Raw genomic sequence first — 21,973 nt, 5'->3', positions numbered from 1 at the left:
GCAATGTATATTACAAACCCTATTCCAAAAAAGTTGGGACACTGTACAAATTGTGAATAAAAAAGGAATGCAATAATTTACAAATCTCATAAACTTATATTTTATTCACAATAGAATATAGATAACATATCAAATGTTGAAAGTGAGACATTTTGAAATGTCATGCCAAATATTGGCTCATTTTGGATTTCATGAGAGCTACACATTCCAAAAAAGTTGGGACAGGTAGCAATAAGAGGCCGGAAAAGTTAAATGTACATATAAGGAACAGCTGGAGGACCAATTTGCAACTTATTAGGTCAATTGGCAACATGATTGGGTATAAAAAGAGCCTCTCAGAGTGGCAGTGTCTCTCAGAAGTCAAGATGGGCAGAGGATCACCAATTCCCCCAATGCTGCGGCGAAAAATAGTGGAGCAATATCAGAAAAGAGTTTCTCAGAGAAAAATTGCAAAGAGTTTGAAGTTATCATCATCTATAGTGCATAATATCATCCAAAGATTCAGAGAATCTGGAACAATCTCTGTGCGTAAGGGTCAAGGCCGGAAATCCATACTGGATGCCCGTGATCTTCGAGCCCTTAGACGGCACTGCATCACATACAGGAATGCTACTGTAATGGAAATCACAACATGGGCTCAGGAATACTTCCAGAAAACATTGTCGGTGAACACAATCCACCGTGCCATTCGCCGTTGCCGGCTAAAACTCTATAGGTCAAAAAAGAAGCCATATCTAAACATGATCCAGAAGCGCAGGCATTTTCTCTGGGCCAAGGCTTATTTAAAATGGACTGTGGCAAAGTGGAAAACTGTTCTGTGGTCAGACGAATCAAAATTTGAAGTTCTTTTTGGAAAACTGGGACGCCATGTCATCCGGACTAAAGAGGACAAGGACAACCCAAGTTGTTATCAGCACTCACTTCAGAAGCCTGCATCTCTGATGGTATGGGGTTGCATGAGTGTGTGTGGCATGGGCAGCTTACACATCTGGAAAGGCACCATCAATGCTGAAAGGTATATCCAAGTTCTAGAACATCATATGCTCCCATCCAGATGTCGTCTCTTTCAGGGAAGACCTTGCATTTTCCATCATGACAATGCCAGACCACATACTGCATCAATTGATGCACACTGATTCATTATGCTCAACATTCTCATCGCTTTATAATGTTAATATTGAACCACTGTACTCACATGAACTGATTCAAATTTGTTTTTAGTACCTTTATGGATCTTGAGAGAGGAAATGTCATTGCTCCCTATGAAGGCCTCAGGAGCCATCAGATTTCAACAAAAGTCTTAATTTGCGTTCCAAAGATTAAGGCAGGTCTTACAGGTGTGGAACAGCATGAGGGTGAGTAATAAATGACATAATTTTCATTTTTGGGTGAACTAACCCTTTAACGGAAGTTACACCCATAATTTGCGCAAAGAGTCATGGGGCGTAGGAATAAGGTGGATAGATTAGAAAAATTAGAAATATTAGATAGAATGGATGCTTAAATGAGTCTCAATCATTTAGAAATATACATAGAATGGCAGCTAATGGAGTCTAATGAGCCTCTCCAACTGTCAAAATTTGCTCTTTGCTCATTTGAAAATTCCATTAATGAAAATTTAACGGATTTTTCCAAGATTTGATCAGCATTTTTAGGAAAACCATTCGTCGGATCAGACTGAAAAGATGGAGCACACTAACTCAGAACATTCTGAAGGTTGAGTCCGAGTTTGGTGGTTGTTGCTTGAACAGTCTAGGAGGAGTAGCATTTAGAAATTTTAGTCTAAGAAGAATAATAATAAGCTGAAGTAGTAGATCAGTATGTTTTTTTTTTTTTTTTTAAGCCAATTTAATGAATGCCGGGCCTGGATTTAGTCCAAATTTTCTGAAGAGACTGGATGGCTTTATAAAGAAACAGATTAAGCTTTAATTCACATATAAACATTGATCAGTGAACATAAACAGAAGCTGAATTAACCATACTTGTTTTTGACTCTTGAGAACAATTACCTCATTTGTTCTTGTGGAAGCTCAAACGTGCTGAGAAACACTGTTACTAGTTTAATTTTTATGTTAAGATTTTACAGTTTCACTTTGTCAAGTAGAGACATTTTATTTACATTAAAAATATGTAATTATATCTTACAGATTTTAAAAACTGAAAAACAAAAAACAAACAAACAAAAAAAAAAATAGCAGCACATACATGATGTTTTCAGATTTAATTATTAAGATCATTACTTTCATCTCCTATTTCATATTGGGGTGTTAATTCATTTATTGTCACTGACAGGTGTGATGATCAGTGGAGTTGAGTTTTTACCTCCATAATTAAGTTCTGGACTAAAAAATGGATAGAGTTTCCCAGTGAAAGACTGACCAGTGAAAGAGTAAATATGAGAGCTGGACTCCACATCATAAAAGGAGACCAGACCCTCCTCATAATCCACAAACACACCAACCCGCTGTGGCTTCACTCTCAGACACAGAGAGACAGGAGAATCAACACAGGCCCAATATTCATTCCCATTGCTCTGAGCCACAGTCCAGAATCCATTACTGGGACTCACTGTGATCTCTCCCTTCCTGTTAATGAATTCGCTGGCCACTCCTAAAGTCAATTCAGTCTTTCCCTTCACCTGCACCTCAAAATAAAATCTCCCTGAGGAGAATCCCTCCTTTCCCAGGACATTTGCATATCGATCAAATCTCTCTGGTTTGTCTGGGAGTTTCTGCTCAATATCTCCACATCTCACTTGTTTTCCATCATTAGACAAGATGAGATATGGATTAGCTGTATCAGGATCCAGAGTCACATCCACTGAGAAAACAGAGAATATAAATTATCTTAATACAGACATTTTGTGATGATGTTTTTAATATTTAATCAGTGTTTAATCATCCTGTAGGTCAGTGATGAAGCTGTGAGTATATGAATGTAATCTAGTGTAGTTCAGACACACACTGTACCTTCATACTGCTGCATCCTCTTCAGATCTGTAGAGACTAATGACAATAAAACATCATCAGATCTTTGACATGTTTATGAGTGGAATTACAGACAAGATTTAAGATTATATTTAAAGAATTGAGAACAATATCATCATGTTTTATCTGATCAATGTTTGTGTCTCTGCTGATATTTAGAGAATCAAACAGAAACTCTTATTGCTTTGAGTTTGAGCTCTTCATTTTTCTCCTTTTTTACAAACAGCTTTAACTTTGCAAATGTTTAGTGAAATGTCTTATAGAAGTTATTTTTGTGTCTAATGTTATTCGTCTCAGTTTTGGAGTGGATTAGTGTTGTGGTTATTCAGCAAATACAAATCTATAAACATTAAACTTAAATAAACTTCAAATTAAAGTCCAGCACTGCAAAGCTGTCTGAGCAACAGGTCTGAAATTCTCCTCTGAAGAAGAACGAATGTGAATCTTAAACCCTTGATGTCTATCAGTTTGATTTTCTTCTGCTAAACTGATTTATATCTAAAACATATTCGCAAAACTTAGATGAGACAGCTGAAAAGACCTACAGAAAATGAATACTTCTTTCTGTAGTTTCTCATGTTATGTTTGCAGATGTATTAAAGTATCTGTAGAGTGGCTGTTGTTACAGGAATGAAGCTTCTAGTACAATCATTTATAATATATAACGTTATATTATATTATATTATAGTACATGAATTTACTGCATGTTTTCTGAAATTAGAGCTGAAAATGAGCTGCTCTCTTCAAGAAGAACTGTGAGCTGATGATAATGAGACACACACACATAGTAGTTAAACGGATCGTTGTTAATCCGTGATCCATAAGGACCAAGCCCCACGGTTCGGCACGCATGTGATTCGCGGATCAATTGCAAGTTTAACTGCAACAGAGTGAAAGGTTATCATTTGCACGTTTTTGTCTTGCTAGTTTACACATTAAATAGATATAAAACCATTCCAGCCTAGAAGAGGCAAAATTTAATTCGGTAACGCGCGCCACGCGGTTATCGGTGCGCACAGACTCACATACATACAAAGCTCGCGCACACACATAGAGAGAGGCGCGTTTTAGATAGCTCGCAAACTTCAAACTGATTTCTTTTTCGCGTCCTCAATGCACTTAGATGGACACATAGATGCATTATGTCAGTCAAAATACCCCTCTCGGCAAGTATTCTCGTAAACACATTCGGTTATGTCTTAATTGAACGAGGTGAGAATTCGGATGTGTCTTTCAGGATGTGTGAGTGCATGGGGTCTTACTCTTAAAGTGACAGCAACCTATAAATACCTGCTGTTGTCTGTCATGTAAATTTAACAACAAAACACAGCTTTAACAAAGATTAATTTTGTTATTAATTAATTCACTTTATTAAGCAATGAAAAAAATATATACTGTATGTAGCAGCAACGTATATGTTGCTGACCTTCAAAGATCCAATTCAACCATAATAATAAGCAAAATTTCTTTAGATAATCATAACATTTCTGTTTCTTTTTTTTTCTTTTTTTTTTTGAAGTAAGAGTCTTGAATTTTCTTCTAATGCTGCATAGCTGAAAGGTTAGTTTGAGCTTCGCCCTCTACTGTACAGGCGTAAATCTGCATTTCCTTCAGTCTGAGGTTTATTTCACTTTTGTTGTGAAAAGGCCTTTACATTTGACAAAAATTTAACTTCTGTTCTTTTTTTGTTATTATAAAACAAACAAGCTAGAAAATGTAATGCAGAAGTAACATAACCTATCACTTTCCATAAAAATTAAGTAACACAGTTACTTTTTATGCAATATTGTAACACATTACTTTTAAAAGTAACTTTACCCAACACTACTGATATTTAAAGATGATAAATATATGTATCTATATAGTGTATTTGATATTTGATGTTGTACCAGTTTGAGTGAGTTTCTCCTGTAGAGTGTCCTGCAGTTGAGTCAGAGCTCTCCTCAGAGTCTCCTGACTCTCATCAGTCTTCACACTGATCTCAGACCAGTTCCTGGTGTTTCTAGAGCTGCACAGGGATGAGTGAATCTACAGCAGGAGAGAGGAGAAATCCTTCAGCATGGGGAGTGTTATGGTGTCATATACTGCATTATCATTGATCAGAGAGATGTTGACTGACCTGTAGGAGGTGGAGGTGATCTTCAGTGTGTGAGAGCTGCTCCAGCTCAGTGTTTCTCATCTTTAGCTCAGTGATCTCCTGCTCCAGCTCTTCAATGAGCTCTTCCTCCTGTTTCTCTGCTGCTTTCTGCTGCTCCTCCATCATCTCCAGCAGTTCAGTCTGACATCTCTCAATGGAGCGGATGAGATCAGTGAAGAGCTCGACACGGGCTGCTTTCTCCTCCTCTGTGTTTCTCTGATCAACCAGGACAATCAACACATTATTAGTGGTGTTTGATAAGACAAGAATCAGTGTTACTATTGCTCATACTTCAGTGTTTTTAGTTTTTTTTTTTTTATAATCCTGAACTATTTGGACTGAATGACTCCTCAGATCATGTGTCTTGTAGATGAGAGGTGTGTTACTACTTTACTAAGTGATGAGATATTCACAGATGTGTCGATATTCAGAGCAACAGCGTGACTGTGAGTGTGATATTGTTTTTATACAACAATTCAATCAAGAAAATACTACAGAGTAACTGACATTTTAGACAAATTATTGTCAGTTACCTTGTCTATATTTGCTCCAACCACCAAAATAAGTTTCAAACGACTCAAACAATACAAACAGTGAAAAGTCCCAGTACTGTTGGACTGTATATAAGGACTCTTATAGAACCAGAACTGAATGATGAGTAAAAAAATATTTAAATTAATTTAATTACATTATTTTAAACTCACTTTTCTGACTTCTGCTGAGTGTTTGACTTCTTGAATCTTCTTGATTCTGTCCTGGATCATCTGCTGCACGTCTTTCTGTGTGACACAGAACAACACAATATATTTTCATAACTGATTCATTTAAATGAAAGAACATGTGATTCCTCATGATAAAATCCCTTTAAAATCAGTTTTGTCAGTAACTTCTACCTTCTTCTCTTCACTCTCCTCTTCTATAGGAACAGTGTTGTGGTTCTTGTGGTCTTTCACAGCACACATTGGACACACACATGTCTGATCATCTCTACAGAACAGCTCCAGAGGTCTCTCATGTTTCTGACATATATAGTCCTCCAGATTCCTCACAGGATTGATCAGTTTGTGTTTCTTTAAACCTGCCACTATCCAATGACGCTCCAGGTGAGTTTCACAGTAAGAGCTCTGACACACCAGACACGACTTCAGGGCTTTCAGCTTTCTTTCCTCACAGACGTCACACAAAACTTCAGGTTTTTTCAGAACTTCAGGTTTTCTTTCAGGACTTTTCTTTTTATAGTGATCTACGAGCTCTCTGAGTGTGGTATTAATCTTGAGATCAGGTCTGATCTTGAATGTTTCTTTACAATATGGACAGTTGCAGGTCCGGCTGTTGTCCCAGCACTTATTCAGACAGGTCTTGCAGAAGTTGTGTCCACATGGAGTGGTGACTGGATCAGTGAACACGTCCAGACATATCGAGCACTGAAGCTCCTCCGTCAGTGGACCGCTGGAGGATGACATCCCTGGACAGAGAAAATGTAGAGCAACTTTGAAGAAATCAAATATGAATTCTCAAATATATAAGAGATCATGTACAAGCTGGTCATTACTGCAAAATGAACCCAGACTGATCAGTACCCTAATGTGAAGTAGTACTGTACATTTTAAATATCACCATATGAGAATAGTTAAAGTCATTCATGCACTAATCCGCATTCCAAATTATTATGCAAATGACATATCATTAAGATTTCAGTACAATATTCAGTTAACATTCAGATTTTAGTTTTTCTAAGAAAATGTTTGTTTGTTTATTTATCCATGTCTTTTTAGATAACTGGTATCAATCTCAGACAAAATAATTTGCCAGGTCTATGGAAACCCTACTTAGAGGTTGTTCCACATTATTAAGCAAGTCACAGTTCTCATGCAATATGGGGAGGAAGAAAGATCTTTCTGAAGATGAAAAGCATGAAATGGTCTAATGTTGTGCAAAAGGCATGAAAACAACTAATATTGTGTGAAACTGAATGGAGATTATCAAATTATCATAAGATTTGTGATTGATTTAGAGCACAGCAGAACTCAGTCAGATAAAGGTTTATTAAGGAAAGTTCCTGAAAACATTTACAGTGGGTTTAGAAATACATTTTCAAACAGTTTTGTTGCTTTGGTGTTTTTTTGCAGCATGGGATAGTGCATAGTGCATTGTATTTCAGAAGGCACTGTCCTCCTTTTTATACATATCTGAAAATGGCCAGTTATGAACTCCACATATCTTGCAAAAGTAATTTTAATACCCTCCATCTCACTTCCCAATATTCCAGCACAAATCATCACCCGCTAGCTCTTTGCTGACATTGCAGTCTTGTTCGAACGTGGTGGGCATTCACCAACCATCCAGAAATCCATCCATTTAGACCATCCATTGTAGTACGGCATTAGTCAGTGAATAAAACTATTTAAAAATGAGTCTTCATGTATTTCTAAACCCACTGTAAATGTTTGTGAGCTTTGGTTTAAAGTGGCTGAAATGCATCTGCCAGCCTCTATGGAGAACATCTTGAGACTCCAGAGACACCAGCAGCTTCAAATACCTGTTTGCTGATCAACACTGGCTTTTTTATAGCTGCCCTTTTAATACAATTCATTTTTTTGACAGGAACTTTCATTAATAAACCTTTATCTGACCGAGTTCTGCTGTGCTCTAAATCACTCACAAATCTTATGATAATTCGATAATCTCCATTTAGTTTCACACAATATTAGTTGTTTTCATGCCTTTTGCACAACATTAGACCATTTCATGCTTTCTTCCTCCCCATATTTCATGAGAACTGTGACTTGCTTAATAATGTGGAACAACCTCTAAGTAGGGTTTCCATAGACCTGTCAAATTATTTGTCTGAGATTGATACCAGTTATCTAAAAAGACATGGATAAATAAACAAACAAACATTTTCTTGGAAAAACTAAAATCTGAATGTTTATTGTACTGAAATCTTACTGATATGTCACTTGCATAATAATTTGGAACACGGTGTAATTCATTCTTTTCTGGGTTATTGACTTACATGGAGGAAAATGGTCAAAACTCTTCCTCCTGGTTTTTCTTGCTTTTGTTGATGTTGTTGAAGATTCTGCCATTGTTCTTTCACTCTTCAAGCCTTTACAAGAGATAAAAAGTCATGATGTATTTCACAATATTATTATGACCAAAAGACTGATTTAAACCCATTTGCTCCTTGTAATACTGTATTTGTTTCACACACAGTATTTGGTCACTCAGGTTTAAATGAAATCTTGCCTCAAAAGTCAGATTTGGGGTTACTTCATATTCACTCATGACCATTTAATAAATATTTATATTAAAGTGTTAAAATCTCATTGATAGTGAGAGAAACACAATCACTCCTCATACAGTGAATGACTCAAACTCACTGAACAATCTGAACTTTGACCTGCTGTTTAGATCACAGCAGTCATGTACTTCACTATGAATAAATATATATCTCCACAAAATAAACATAAATATTGTTTGACCAAGTGTAGTTTGTATGACTAAGTATAGTTTTAATGAATATAAATGTGATTTTCAGCTGCAGTTCAGCAGGTTTGTGTTCAGTCTGTCTGCAGCTCATTTTACTTCCTGTTTCTTTAGTCTTTATATAATGTGACAAAATGACAGAAACACCAAACTTTACTTTACAACCAATCAAATGACATACTTTTAATACAATTCTGATACCATTTCAGTGTAGTTATCAACTAAAGTATTTGAGTATTTGACACGCTTAAACCTGATTCTGTTCAACTCATTCCAGTTCAACATAAACTCTACTAAACCAGATCACTTCCATTAGAAACCTGTTCAGCTCAATCTCTCTTATATTTCTATCATTACCTGTGAGGATCAGATGTGTCCACAAGACTCTCTGAACGGCTCAATAAATATTCTGTTGATTGAAGAGGTTGATCATTTCAGGTGTTCATATTGTTGTTGATCAAGGTTCACTTTCTCTGAATCTCTGAACTCCAGTGATGTCAGAGCTCCTCCTGTATTTACACATTTACATTTGTCTCTGTATTCAGTGTGTTGAGTTCATGTGTGTCTGTTTGTATTGGGACTGATGTTTCTTTCAGATTAATATCAGTGATTGTATATATAGCCTATACAAGTGGACCAAAGAAGATTTGTATGAATTTCTAAATGTCTTTTGTGATCCACAGAAGAAAGTCACTCGGGTTCAGAATGACATGATGAGTAAATGATGACAGAATGCTGCTCTTCCTTTGAAACATCTTCAGTCTTTTCAAACATAATTGAGGTTGAATCCATGTGTTGGTTAGAATGATTCCTCTGTTGATCTGTTGGGAGAAAATAGTTTGGATGGACCTGGAAATGAAAGAGTGCTGCAACAGAACCTTTTATTACTTTGTCCATACCTGGTCGATAAACAGGCACAGAAGATGTTCATCTGTAAAGAAAAATCTGCAATCCTACCGGATCTGGAGGAGCACCCAGAGGAGTCTGATGAAGAGGTGCTGGGAGATCTTCTAGAGGAGCAGGAACTGGAGGAAGGATCTGTAAAGCTGAGCATGAAGAAGGTGACTTGGCATCAGAACCTACGAGGAGAAATTCTGTCAGAAACAGGTGATCTGGGAATCACGTATGACACCCTGGGTGAGCCACACTTCAACCAGTGAACTGGAGTGTTTGTGGTGGAAACATGTGGAGACCTGCTGTGTACGAGCCCAGCTGAGCATCCATCACTGAATCTGTGTCCTTCATACTGAAGAAAAGTAGGAAGAGTTGAAATAGTAATATTTTTGTTGAGTGGGTTATAAACTGTTAAGGGTATTGTAAGGCTACAGTCGTAATAATGCTATACAGCAGAATGATAGTTTTCCAGTTTAAGGTATAGTTAGAAGGCTGGATGAAACACTAAGAGATTAATGCAGTGCTGAAGTGACATTTAAAATGTGTCAATACATTGTGGAGGTGTATGTGGTTGTGTCACTTGTCACTACAGGATGATCTGGAGGTCCACCAGTGAGACAAAAGACAAGACACTCTCAACACACATCAAGACTGAAAGTTAGATGATGGTAGTGATGTCACAGTTGTACAGAAGTAGAAGATACTGATAGTATTGTTAAGCTGTGAGAAAACATCTACATTACACTGTTATTAGAACTTGTGTTTTAAATATTTACCCAGAGATAGTAAAAAAAAAGTTTTTGTAACATTGTATTTTTTTAAGTGGGGGAGGGTGTAATGGTAGTAACACTAGTTACTATAATTAGATTTTTATGATAAGATTTTACATGCAGTTTCACATTGTCAAGTAGAGATGGGAGAAAAAATGGGATGAAATTATGAAACAGATATTTATGGAAAAAAAAAACATTTATTGAACAAGCATATTTTTACATTAAATTATGTGTAATTATAGATTACAGAACAAAAACATAAGAAACAGCAGCACATACATAATGTTTTCAGATTTAATTATTAAGATCATTACTTTCATCTATTTCATATTGGGGTGTAAACTCATTTATTGTGATTGACAGGTGTGATGATCAGTGGAGTTGAGTTTTCACCTCCATAATTAAGGCCTGGGCTAATATATGGATAGAGTTTGTCAGTGAAAGACTGACCAGTGAAAGAGTAGATATGAGAGCTGGACTCCACATCATAAAAGGAGACCAGACCCTCCTCATAATCCACAAACACACCGACCCGCTGCGGCTTCACTTTCACACACAGAGAGACAGGAGAATCAGCACAGGCACTATATTCATTCTCATTCCTCAGCCACACAGTCCAGTATCCATCACTGGGACACAGTGTGATCTCTCCCTTCCTGTCAGTGGATTCACTGGCCACTCCTAAAGTCCAGGCAGTCTTTTCCTTCACCTGCACCTCAAAATAAAATCTCCCTGAAGAGAATCCCTCCTTTCCCAGGACACATGGACATGCATCAAATCTCTCTGGTTTGTCTGGGAGTTTCTGCTCAGTGTCTCCATCTCTCACTTGTTTTCCATCATCAGACAAGATGAGATATGGATTAGCTGTATCAGGATCCAGAGTCACATCCACTGAGAAAACAGAGAATATGAATCACATCTTAATACAGATATTCTGTGATGATGTTTTAATATTTAATCAGTGTTTAATCATCCTGTAGGTCAGTAATGAAGCTGTGAGTATATGAATGTAATCTAGTGTAGTTCAGACACACACTGTATGAATGAATGAATGAATGAGGCATTTATATAGCGCTTTCCTATGTACAACTCTACACCCAAAGCGCTTTACAATCATATCAGGGGTCTCTCCTCATCCACCACCAGTGTGCAGCATCCACTTGGATGATGCGACGGCAGCCACAGTACAACGGCGCCAGTGCGCTCACCACACACCAGCTGTAGGTGGAGAGGAGAGAGAGTGAAAGAGACAATTTAAATGGATGGGGATTATTAGGAGGCTGTGATTGGTAAGGGCCTATGGAGGGAATTTTGGCCAGGACACTGGGGGTACACCCCTACTCTTTACGAGAAGTGCCATGGGATTTTTAATGACCACAGAGAGTCAGGACCTCGGTTTAACGTATCATCCGAAGGACAATAGTGTTTATTGAAACATAACTGTACCTTCATACTGCTGCATCCTCTTCAGATCTGTAGAGACTAATGACAATAAAACATCATCAGATCTTTGACATGTTTTAAGTGTGGAATTATAGACAAGCTTTAAGGTTATTTTTAAAGGTGCCCTTGATTCAAAAATTGAATTTACCTCGGCATAGTTAAATAACAAGAGTTCAGTACATGGAAAAGACATACAGTGAGTCTCAAACTCCATTGTTTCCTCCTTCTTTTATAAATCTCATTTGTTTAAAAGACTTCCGGAAAACACTCGGATTTCAACATAACACCGACTGTTACGTAACAGTCGGGGGCTCCACCCCAATATTTGCATAATGCCAGTGTTCAAATGCATTACACAAGGACAGCCAGTAACATCTGGATCTGCACAGATGAATCATCAGACTAGGTAAGCAAGAACAACAGCGAAAAATGACAGATGGAGCAATAATAACTGACATGATCCATGATATCATGATATTTTTAGTTATATTTGTAAATTGACTTTCTAAATGTTTCGTTAGCATGTTGCTAATGTAGGCTACTGTTGGTTAAAGTTACACCGTTTATTACTGTATTCACGGAGACAAGAGCGTCGCTATTTTCATTTTTAAACACTTGCAGTCTGTATAATTCATAAACACAACTTCATTCTTTATAAATCTCTCCAACAGTGTAGCATTAGCCGTTAGCCACGGAACACAGCCTCAAACTCACTCAAAATAAAACGTTGACATCCAAATATATACTTTACTCACATAATTCGAAGCATGCATGCAGCATGCATGACGAACATCTTGTAAAGATCCATTTGAGGGTTATATTAGTTGTGTGAACTTTGTAAATGCGCTGTAATATAGTCAACAACTCATGTGGCAGGGAACAGGCTCGCTCTTAAAGGGGCAGCGTCAGTGAAAATCAGTGCATTGTTAATGATGCCCCAAAATAGGCAGTTAAAAAAATTAATAAAAAAAAAACTATGGGGTATTTTGAGCTGAAACTTCACAGACACATTCAGGAGACACCTTATACTTATATTACATCTTTTAAAAACATGTTCAAGGGGACCTTTAAAGAATTAAGTACAATATCAATGTTTTATCTGATTAATTTAGGTCTCTGTTGATATTTAGAGAATCAAACAGAAACCCCTATTGCTTTGAGTTTGAGCTCTTAATATTTATCGTTTTTACAAACATCTATAACTTTGCAAATGTTTGGTGAAATGTTTTATGCAAGTTATTTTTGTGTCTATGTTTATTCTCACTTTTGGTTGTTGTGGTTATTCAGCAAATACAAATCTATAAAAATTAAACTTAAATAAATTTAAAATTAAAGCCCAGCACTGCAAAGCTGTTTGAGCAACAGGTCTGAAATTCTCCTCTAAAGAAGAATGAATGTGCATCTTAAACCCTTGATGTCTCAGTTTGATTTACTTCTGCCAAACTGATTTGTCTAAAAGATAGTCACAAAACATAGGTGAGACAGCTGAAAAGACCAAAAGAAAATCTGAGTTACTTTTTCAAATAAGTAACACAAGTTACTGTCACAACGGAAGGGATCAGACGGGTACGTTGTAGAAAACAGTGTTTATTAAAACATAACTGGAACAGGAACAGGAGTGCAGACATGGTGAGTAGATATCAATGTAGATATTGATATCTATTGATATATGGCGGGGCAGGCACTTCAGGGCGCCATGACAGTGCGGCCTCCATGGCCTTGGCCCTCGGACCCCAGGCTGGGCCACTAAGGCCACGGGCACTAAGGCTCGTGGGCTACAGCGGACTCTGGAGCTGGCTTGTAGGCTGGAGCCATCTCTGGACTTCACTGGATCCTGGACAAGGAAGAGATATGGATTCATAGCCATGGCGGCAGCCATCTTGACCAGGGGCTTAGGCGTGGCGGTGGCCATCTTGACCGAGGGCTCTGGAGATGGAGACTGGAGAATAGGGAACTTCATTAAAGCAGTCTGAATGGAAATTAGGAAGGGGTCCCTTACTTGGGTAATGAGGTCAGTGCTGTGTGTGACCGCTTCTCTGTGTTGAGGGAAGGCTGAAGGTTCAGGCGTGGTTACTATGGTGGCTAGAGGGGATGCAGGTGACTGTGACTGAGTGGCAGTGGTGTCTTTATCAACCTCACAAACAGTGAGGGAAGAACCACTCAGCCATAGCACATAATCGATATACTGTGTCAGTGAACATGTTGTTGCTGCTGCTGGGACTTGCTGGTAAAGATGGTGATCAAACCACACCAGAAGACAGTCTTCAGGGTGTCATCCGTTCAGGTCACCAGATGCAAAAGCTCGAGGTACCTCTCAACATTGTCCTCAATCGAGCGGCCATCTTGAAAAAGGGTGAGTAGGCAGATCAGATGGAGTCAAGGGGTGAGGAGAACACCCATTTTAGTTTTAAAGGTCTGGTCTTCTGTCACACAACGGAGGGGATCAGATGGGTAAGTTGTAGAAAACAGTGTTTATTGAAACATAACTGGAACTAGAACAGGAGTGCAGACATGGTGAGTAGATATCAATATGTAGATAGACTGATGACTTAGCTTGTGGTAATGGAATGTCTCTTTTGCAGATGCATGAAACAGAAGTAGATGAAGGGCAGCTCATGGATGGCAGATGGCTGAAGACAAGGATTCCAATAAACAGGTAAGTAACAGGTAAGGGGTCTGTTGTGTATTGCAAGGACGAGACCAGACAAGGGAGTGCAGGAGAGGTGAGTCTTTACAGCGAGTGTAGGTGATGATGTGCAGGTGCAGGGAATCCATGTAATTAGGAGATGAGCTGACTGGTTGCAGGTGTGGATCAGGAGGGATGCTGGGAAATGTAGTGTGGGGAAGGTGACTGAGCTGGTGGCTGACAGTCACACTGTCACAGTCATGTTCTGTTTGTATTGGTTTTCATTCGTCACATGTGTTCCTTTGTTCTAAGTTCCTGCCACTCATCAGTCACCATGGACACTAATTCACCATCACAGCTGAATCATTAGTTAATCTACTCTGTGCATATCTGTTTCTGCTTGTGTTCAGTTCAGTGTCTGGTCGCTTTTCAGTTTGATGTGTGTTTAACCCTGCCTGTTGGAACTTTGTTATTAAAACCTTGTATTGGATAGTTGCTCGTCTTCATGTGACTGCCTACACACCACATGTGACAGAAAACTGGACCAAATATGGATTACACAAATAAGTTTGCATTTGAAGCTAAGGAGAGCCACGATTTTTTTTCTTTTTCCAGTGAGTTATTTGTTTTGCACTCACCTGCCCTTACTACGACAAGACCCTGAAGTTGTTGTTCTGGAGACAAACTGGAGAGAAGCAATCATTTGGTGTGTGGAGAGCATTAATCCCCGGTCCAGAACACAGCCGGACCCAGAGCCTATTCCACCACCTACGACCACAGAAGGATCACTTTTCCCCCCTGCAGATGAAGACTTACCATGCACCGCGATGAGTCAGCCAGAGACTGAGGACAAGTGGCTTGCATGGAACCTCGCCCCGGAAAAGGAGCCCCCCAGTGAATCTGACCAGGGAGGTGAGCCCGCAACATCTGTGGCTAAGGATATACTGGTGGAGTTAGAGATTGAGGACTGGCTGATGGACTTCAGCGCGGAGGTATCATCAACCACCCTATCCCACCCCGTCTATCAACCTTCATCGCTGATTCCAGACCACACTACAAACTATTTGAACTGTGCTATACCTGTTGACCTGGAACTTTCACCATTGCTTCTAAACGGCACAGAGACTTGCATGGACTATACTTTACATTCTACCCTTCCAAGTCTCCATCTGCCTCTGTCGCCGAACTTCTCAGCCAGTCCTCAAGCCCCGCCTCTGCTGGAGGTTTGCTGCCCTTCACTATCACCGGAATCGCGGCTCCCCCTTGGTCAGTTGTTATGCAACCTCCACCACGGTCTTGCAGATTTTCCGCTATGCTCCGTTCCTCCACCCCTATGGCTGCAGCGGGCTCCTCCTTCCCTTCAGACTTCCCTTCCACGGTCACACTGGCATCGTCTCAGTCCTTGGGTAATCTGGCCCGGACAAAGTTTAATGTTTCGCCATGAAAGAGGAAGCTGTTGTAACTGAGGCATACAAGTGTCCGATCTGCCCCAAACTTCACATGTGTGATGAGAGTCCTGGCTTGAAGACATCTATATGCCAATATTCAGTTAGTCATAGCATCACCTGCTGGCAACAGGAAATGGCATGCTTCACACTGTAATTCACTCCCAGAAACACATTTCAATATGCCACAATGTACCAAACATGCTAGAAACATGTTAAATCATGCAACACTTGGCTAAGCTCTAAAGTATACGATTAATGCCATGAAACAGGAAGTTGTTGTAACTTAGGCATACAATGTCCGATCTGCTCCAAACTTCACATGTTTGATAATAGTCTTGGCCTGAAGACATCTACATGGCAATATTCAGGTACAGTCAAAGCGCAACCTGTTGGCAGCAGGAATTGTGGCACTTTGAAATTACTTTGCCATATTTCCCCTCTATTTATCCGCTTTAAATGAATATTGCCCTCTGTTCACAGTTTTCCTAAGGCAACTGGGTGGTGGTGAGCCCGGGTGCGAGGGCCCTTTAATCGCTGCTTGCAACTTTAATGTTGTGTTGTGTTCTGTTCCTGCCTTCATCTGTGTTTGCCTGTTGGATTATCAAGTAAAACTTATTGAGATGCATCTTCTTCGTTGTGTGAGTTTCTACACAAAGCCAACCCGTTACACCTTTATATTTGCCAAAATAGAAATTTATATATATATATATATATATATATATATATAATATATATAACAAAAAAAAAAAAACAAGCAAGAAAATGTAACGCAAAAGTAACTTTCCATAAAAATTAAGAAACGCAATTAGTTACTTTTTTAGGGACTAACGCAATATTGTAACTAGGGATAGGATAAATACCAGTTTCACGATAAACCATGATAAAATGTCCTGGCGGTTAGTATTATCGTTTAAATTTATTTATCATTAAAACCGTGTGTGATTTATTGCAATTTTGAAACTTTTTTGGTAAATCCTGTTTAGGCAGCATCAGTCTGATGCAGCTGCAGCACGCAACATTGTTTTTTTGTACGAGAAGACATGGCGGAAGACAATGACAGCGCTTGGGAGATTCATCTCCCACAGCTGCAGCTTCTCAGTGACGTCCGATATTGTACGTACTATTATTCTTTGTTATTGTTAAGCCCCACTAAAGGCATAAAAAAGTTTTTTTTTTTTTTTTGTTCACTAATAACTATAAGAATAACTTTTGCTGCTGAATTATCCACTAAACTCATTTATAATAGTATTTTTGCCATAGATTATGAATTTAGCCTTCTCTTGGTTGCTAATTTCATTTGTTGTTTGTGGATTTTCAAATATAAAACTTGTTGAAATGTTTTCAGTAAGCGTATCAAATCATTTTTGAACAAAAAATCATTTTAACAAAACCGTGTTAATATTGAAAATCGTGATCATTTTGGTCACTATAATCGTATGAAATCAATATGAAATTTTCATACCGTCCCATCTCTAATTGGAACGCATTACATTTAAAAGTAACTTTCTCCAGCACTGATGATATTTAAAGATGATTAATATATGTATCTGTATAGTGTTTGCAGTGGTTCTTAAACCTGTCTTGGAGTACACCATTCCTGCACATTTTGTATGTCTCCCTCATCTATCACACCTGATTCAACTCATGAACTCATAAGTAGAGACAGCAAGACCTGAAATGGGTGTCAGATATATAGGGAGACATACAAAATGTGCAGGGCTGGTGGTACTCCAGGAAAGGTTTTAGCACCACTGGTGTATTTGATATTATCATACCAGTTAGTGTGAGTTTGTCCTGTAGAGTGTCCTGCAGTTGAGTCAGAGCTCTCCTCAGAGTCTCCAGACTCTCATCAGTCTTCACACTGATCTCAGACCAGTTCCTGGTGTTTCTAGAGCTGCACAGGGATGAGTAAATCTACAGCAGGAGAGAGGAGAAATCCTTCATCATGGGGAGTGTTATGGTGTCATATACTGCATTATCATTGATCAGAGAGATGTTGACTGACCTGTAGGAGGTGGAGGTGATCTTCAGTGTGTGAGAGCTGCTCCAGTGTTTCTCATCTTTAGCTCAGTGATCTCCTGCTCCAGCTCTTCAATGAGCTCTTCCTCCTGTTTCTCTGCTGCTTTCTGCTGCTCCTCCATCATCTCCAGCAGTTCAGTCTGACATCTCTCAATGGAGCGGATGAGATCAGTGAAGAGCTCGACACGGGCTGCTTTCTCCTTCTCTGTGTTTCTCTGCTCAACCAGGACAATCAACACGTTATTAGTGGTGTTTGATAAGACAAGAATCAGTGTTACTATTGCTCACACTTGTGATTTTAGGCAGTTTTAAAAATCCCTCAAATGAAGTATTAAACTTCATCCTACACCGTTTGCACTGAAAGATTCCTCAAATCATGAGTCTTGTTGAGGAGAGATGTGTTTTACACTTTTCTAAGTGATTATGTAATCACAGCCTTGTTGATATTCAGATCAACAGCATGATTGTGAGTGTAATATTGCTTTTATGCAACGATTCAATAAATAATTCAATAAAGAAGTTCCTATAAAGTAACTTACATTTTAGTTAAATTATTGTCAGTTACCACTGAAAAGAGGTTCAAACAACTCATGCTCTCATTTGAGCAAATAAATCAAAATCCATGACTCACTCATAAAGACAGTCACTGTAAAATCTCCACCAATAATACACAAATTATTGTCTGTGTTTGCTCCAAGCACCGAAAATAGTTTCAAACAAAGCCACAGCACACTGTAGTGTTGATTTGTTCTTGAATGAATCAATGTTTTGGTAACACTTCACAATAAGGTAGTTAACATTAGTTAACATGAACTAGTAATGAACTGCACTATACAGCATTTAGTAATCTTTGCTAATGTTAATTTTAACATTTACTAATAAACTATTAAAATCTTGTTAACATTAGTTAATGGACTGTGAACTAACATGAACAAACAATAAACAACTGTATTTTCATTAACTAATGTTAACAAAGATTAGTAAATACAGTAATAAATGTATTGATCATGGTTAGTTCATGTTAGTTAATTCATTAACTAATGTTTAACTAATGAACCTTATTGTAAAGTGTTACCAATGTTTTTGAACAAATCACTTGCTTGAATTAATCAAAACTAGTGACTCACTCTTAAAGACGCCACCTGTGTAACGATGTGTAACCCTGTAACATGCAGAAAGAGTCACTGTATGATCCCCACAACTAAAACACAGACTGCTAGTCTTTCTGGAACACACACAGACAAGCAGAGTTATACAGTGAAAAGTCCCAGTGCTGTTGGACTGTATATATAAGGAATCTTGGAGAACCAGAACTAAATGATGTATAATAGATATTTAAATTAATTTTAACAAGTTCACCTGCCCATCCAGTCTTAATAGTTAAAGGTACACTGTGTAACTTTTTTTGTTCAAAATGTACAAAATTTATATAATGAGCGAGTACATCATAAATCCATCTTCCAAACTGTGTTTTTGTTATATCCTGAATCATAAGGTACACCTAATGATTGTTTATATTATTAATATTACTATTTTAGGCTGAGCAGGACGCCATCCGCTGTGGAGTAGCTCAGTACTGACTCATCAGAGTTTCCAGTGAGGGGGTTCTGCCAGTCTGTGATCTACTGAGAGACAATCTATGTGTGAATGTTGACATTGTCTTAGTTCTGGTGACCAGGTGCTGTTTATATCATTTACAGTTACTATTATCTTCACAGTCGGGGGTAATTTCCTGTATTGTCTTTAGATGCTTTTGTTTTAGTAGTCACTTCTAAGGCTGCATAAGGTCAACACCTTTAAGGACTGCCCACTGAATGCCTAAAAAATACAATGTACAGCTCCTTTACTCAGACTTGATGACTGCAGAGACCAACAGCACATTCTCAACTAAGAATCCTGTTGAATATACAACCAAGTCTCCTGGACTTCACTTCTGAGATTCCTACAACATAAACAGTGAGAAGTAGCTGTGGCTACAATGTTCTTCTGCAAGAACAGCAGTTTTGTTCATTAAGAACCTTTAAAGGTGCAGTAAGCAATATCTGAGAAACACTGTTGATATTAGAAATCAACCCATACAAACTGTACTGTAGCTAACATTACAACAACAGCATATAGTAAAACCAATGTTACTCACACGGAGCAGACACACAACACAACCTTGGTGTTCGTTTTCAGGCCTTTCCGCTTATGTCTCTCCAGCGCTGGAAAGCTTTTCTTATATTAACGTGGGTCCTAAAGCTCTTGCCTGATCATAACCCTTCTTTTTCCAGTGATATTCCTCTGATCTTTTCTCTTTTGTAATGTCTCTCAGCCATCTCTCTTTCAACAGTCTTTAAATTTCCCTCTTGCTCTCTCTCTCTCTCCTCCCCCATCATGAATGGACACGCCCCCTACTGCTGATTGGCTATAAAGTGTGCTGTGGTGCTCAGTTTATTCCACTTTAAACAGCGTTTGAACCTGCTTCCTGTAATGGTACTACGTACAGGAAGTATGAGAGAAAAAAAGGGAAGAATTGGGGAGACGGAGGGATGCTGAAAGAATTGTTGCTGGGACGGCACAATGACTGCTTATATACATTCGTAATGATGACCTCCTGAATCAATGTTTAGAACTTCATATAATTACATTATTTTAAGCTCACTTTTCTGACTTCTGCTGAGTGTTTGACGTCTTGAATCTTCTTGATTCTGTCCTGGATCATCTGCTGCACGTCTTTCTGTGTCTTCATCAGTTGAGTCTATAGACACAGAACAACACAATATATTTTCATAACTGATTCATTTATATGAAAGAGCAGGTGATTCCTCATGATAAGAGTCCTTTAAAATCAGTTTTGTCAGTAACTTCTACCTTCTTCTCTTCACTCTCCTCTTCTATAGGAACAGTGTTGTGGTTCTTGTGAAGTCCTTCAGTGCAGAACAGACACACACACGTCTGATCATCTCTACAGAACAGCTCCAGAGGTCTCTCATGTTTCTGACATATATAGTCCTCCAGATTCCTCACAGGATTGATCAGTTTGTGTTTCTTTAAACCTGCCACTCTCAAATGAGGCTCCAGGTGAGTTTCACAGTAAGAGCTCTGACACCCCAGACACGACTTCAGGGCTTTCAGCTTTCTTTCCTCACAGACGTCACACAGAACTTCAGTTTTTTTCTCAGGACTTTTCTTTTTATAGTGATCTACAACTTCTCTGAGTGTGGTATTAATCTTGAGATCAGGTCTGATCTTGAATGTTTCTTTACAATATGGACAGTTGCAGGTCTGGCTGTTGTTCCAGCACTTATTCAGACAGGTCTTGCAGAAGTTGTGTCCACATGGAGTGCTGACTGGATCAGTGAACACGTCCAGACATATCGAGCACTGAAGCTCCTCAGTCAGTGGACCGCTGGAGGATGACATCCCTGGAAATAGAAATAAATAAGATAAATCACCTACACTAGTCTAAAGTTTGTAGACACTTGAAAAACACTGAATTCAGGTTTCTCATGATCTTAGAGACATATTGTTTAAAGGGCTTCTGTGTACATTATCGAAATTATGATGATGATTTTATTACATACAACCCGAATTCCGGAAAAGTTGGGACGTTATTTAAATTTGAATAAAATGAAAACTAAAAGACTTTCAAATCACATGAGCCAATATTTTATTCACAATAGAACATAGATAACATAACAAATGTTTAAATTGAGAAATTTTACAATTTTATATTTTCTCTGTTCAACACTCCGGGGATGGATTACCATGCCTGGAGTCGAGTGGCAAATGGCTGAAGTGCCACGGGCTGCGTCTCATGCTAAAGTGGGAGAACGGCACCTGTTACAGGATTGAGAGGAGGAGGAAGCTCTTTTTTGAGAATGTAAAAAAATTGTTTGGTTTTCTATCACATTGATTGGGGGTTTGGGTGCAAAAACTTTTAAGGAAGGCCCAGAACTGTCAGCAATTACACCGTCTCCAGTGCCCTGAACTGAAGAGGGGACTGGAAGATGGGCACAGTTGTGGTCCCTCAGGGCAGAGGAGGACATAACTCTGCCCTCCTCTGCCCTGAGGCATCAGGGCTGCTTCGGATGCACAGGGTCCAGCTTTAGCTTGGGGTGGAGCCACTGTTGTTTTGGAAACGGGAAGCGTTTTGCCAGGCGGAGACATGGCTT

General features: G+C 38.7%; 1 protein-coding gene and 1 pseudogene across 2 annotated transcripts; both read right to left on the bottom strand.

The window, feature by feature from the left end:
* Window positions 1–1,864: 1,864 nt before the first annotated feature.
* Window positions 1,865–9,081, bottom strand: LOC137037515 (E3 ubiquitin-protein ligase TRIM39-like). 2 transcript variants are annotated; one of them, XM_067411556.1, is made up of 8 exons: window positions 8,971–9,081; window positions 8,141–8,233; window positions 6,018–6,589; window positions 5,829–5,903; window positions 5,107–5,340; window positions 4,877–5,015; window positions 2,970–3,005; window positions 1,865–2,820 (listed from the first exon to the last, which is right to left on the bottom strand). In XM_067411556.1, the coding sequence occupies exons 2-8, from the start codon at window positions 8,211–8,213 to the stop codon at window positions 2,273–2,275; spliced, it is 1,677 nt and encodes a 558-aa protein (XP_067267657.1). In that variant the 5' UTR covers window positions 8,214–8,233; window positions 8,971–9,081; the 3' UTR covers window positions 1,865–2,272. The 2 variants fall into 2 exon arrangements, with proteins under 2 accessions (XP_067267657.1, XP_067267658.1); XM_067411557.1 differs by having other exon boundaries at window positions 2,970–2,996.
* Window positions 9,082–10,623: 1,542 nt separating this feature from the next.
* LOC137037519 (E3 ubiquitin-protein ligase TRIM39-like) lies at window positions 10,624–21,221 on the bottom strand (annotated as a pseudogene).
* Between the last annotated feature and the right edge of the window lie 752 nt (window positions 21,222–21,973).

This window comes from Chanodichthys erythropterus, chromosome 15 (genome assembly GCF_024489055.1).
Source record: "Chanodichthys erythropterus isolate Z2021 chromosome 15, ASM2448905v1, whole genome shotgun sequence".
NCBI classification, from domain to species: domain Eukaryota; kingdom Metazoa; phylum Chordata; class Actinopteri; order Cypriniformes; family Xenocyprididae; genus Chanodichthys; species Chanodichthys erythropterus.
This window is presented reverse-complemented; position numbering and strand designations above follow the sequence as displayed.

Excerpts from the sequence above, each read along its gene's own strand:
- LOC137037515 (XM_067411556.1), bottom strand. The coding sequence starts at position 8,213 with ATGGCAGAATCTTCAACAACATCAACAAAAGCAAGAAAAACCAGGAGG. Across the intron at positions 5,341-5,828 it reads ACTCAGCAGAAGTCAGAAAA|AGAAACACAGAGGAGGAGAA; the intron begins GTGAGTTTAAAA and ends CTGGTTGATCAG. Across the intron at positions 3,006-4,876 it reads GGAGAAACTCACTCAAACTG|TCTCTACAGATCTGAAGAGG; the intron begins GTACAACATCAA and ends TATTGTCATTAG.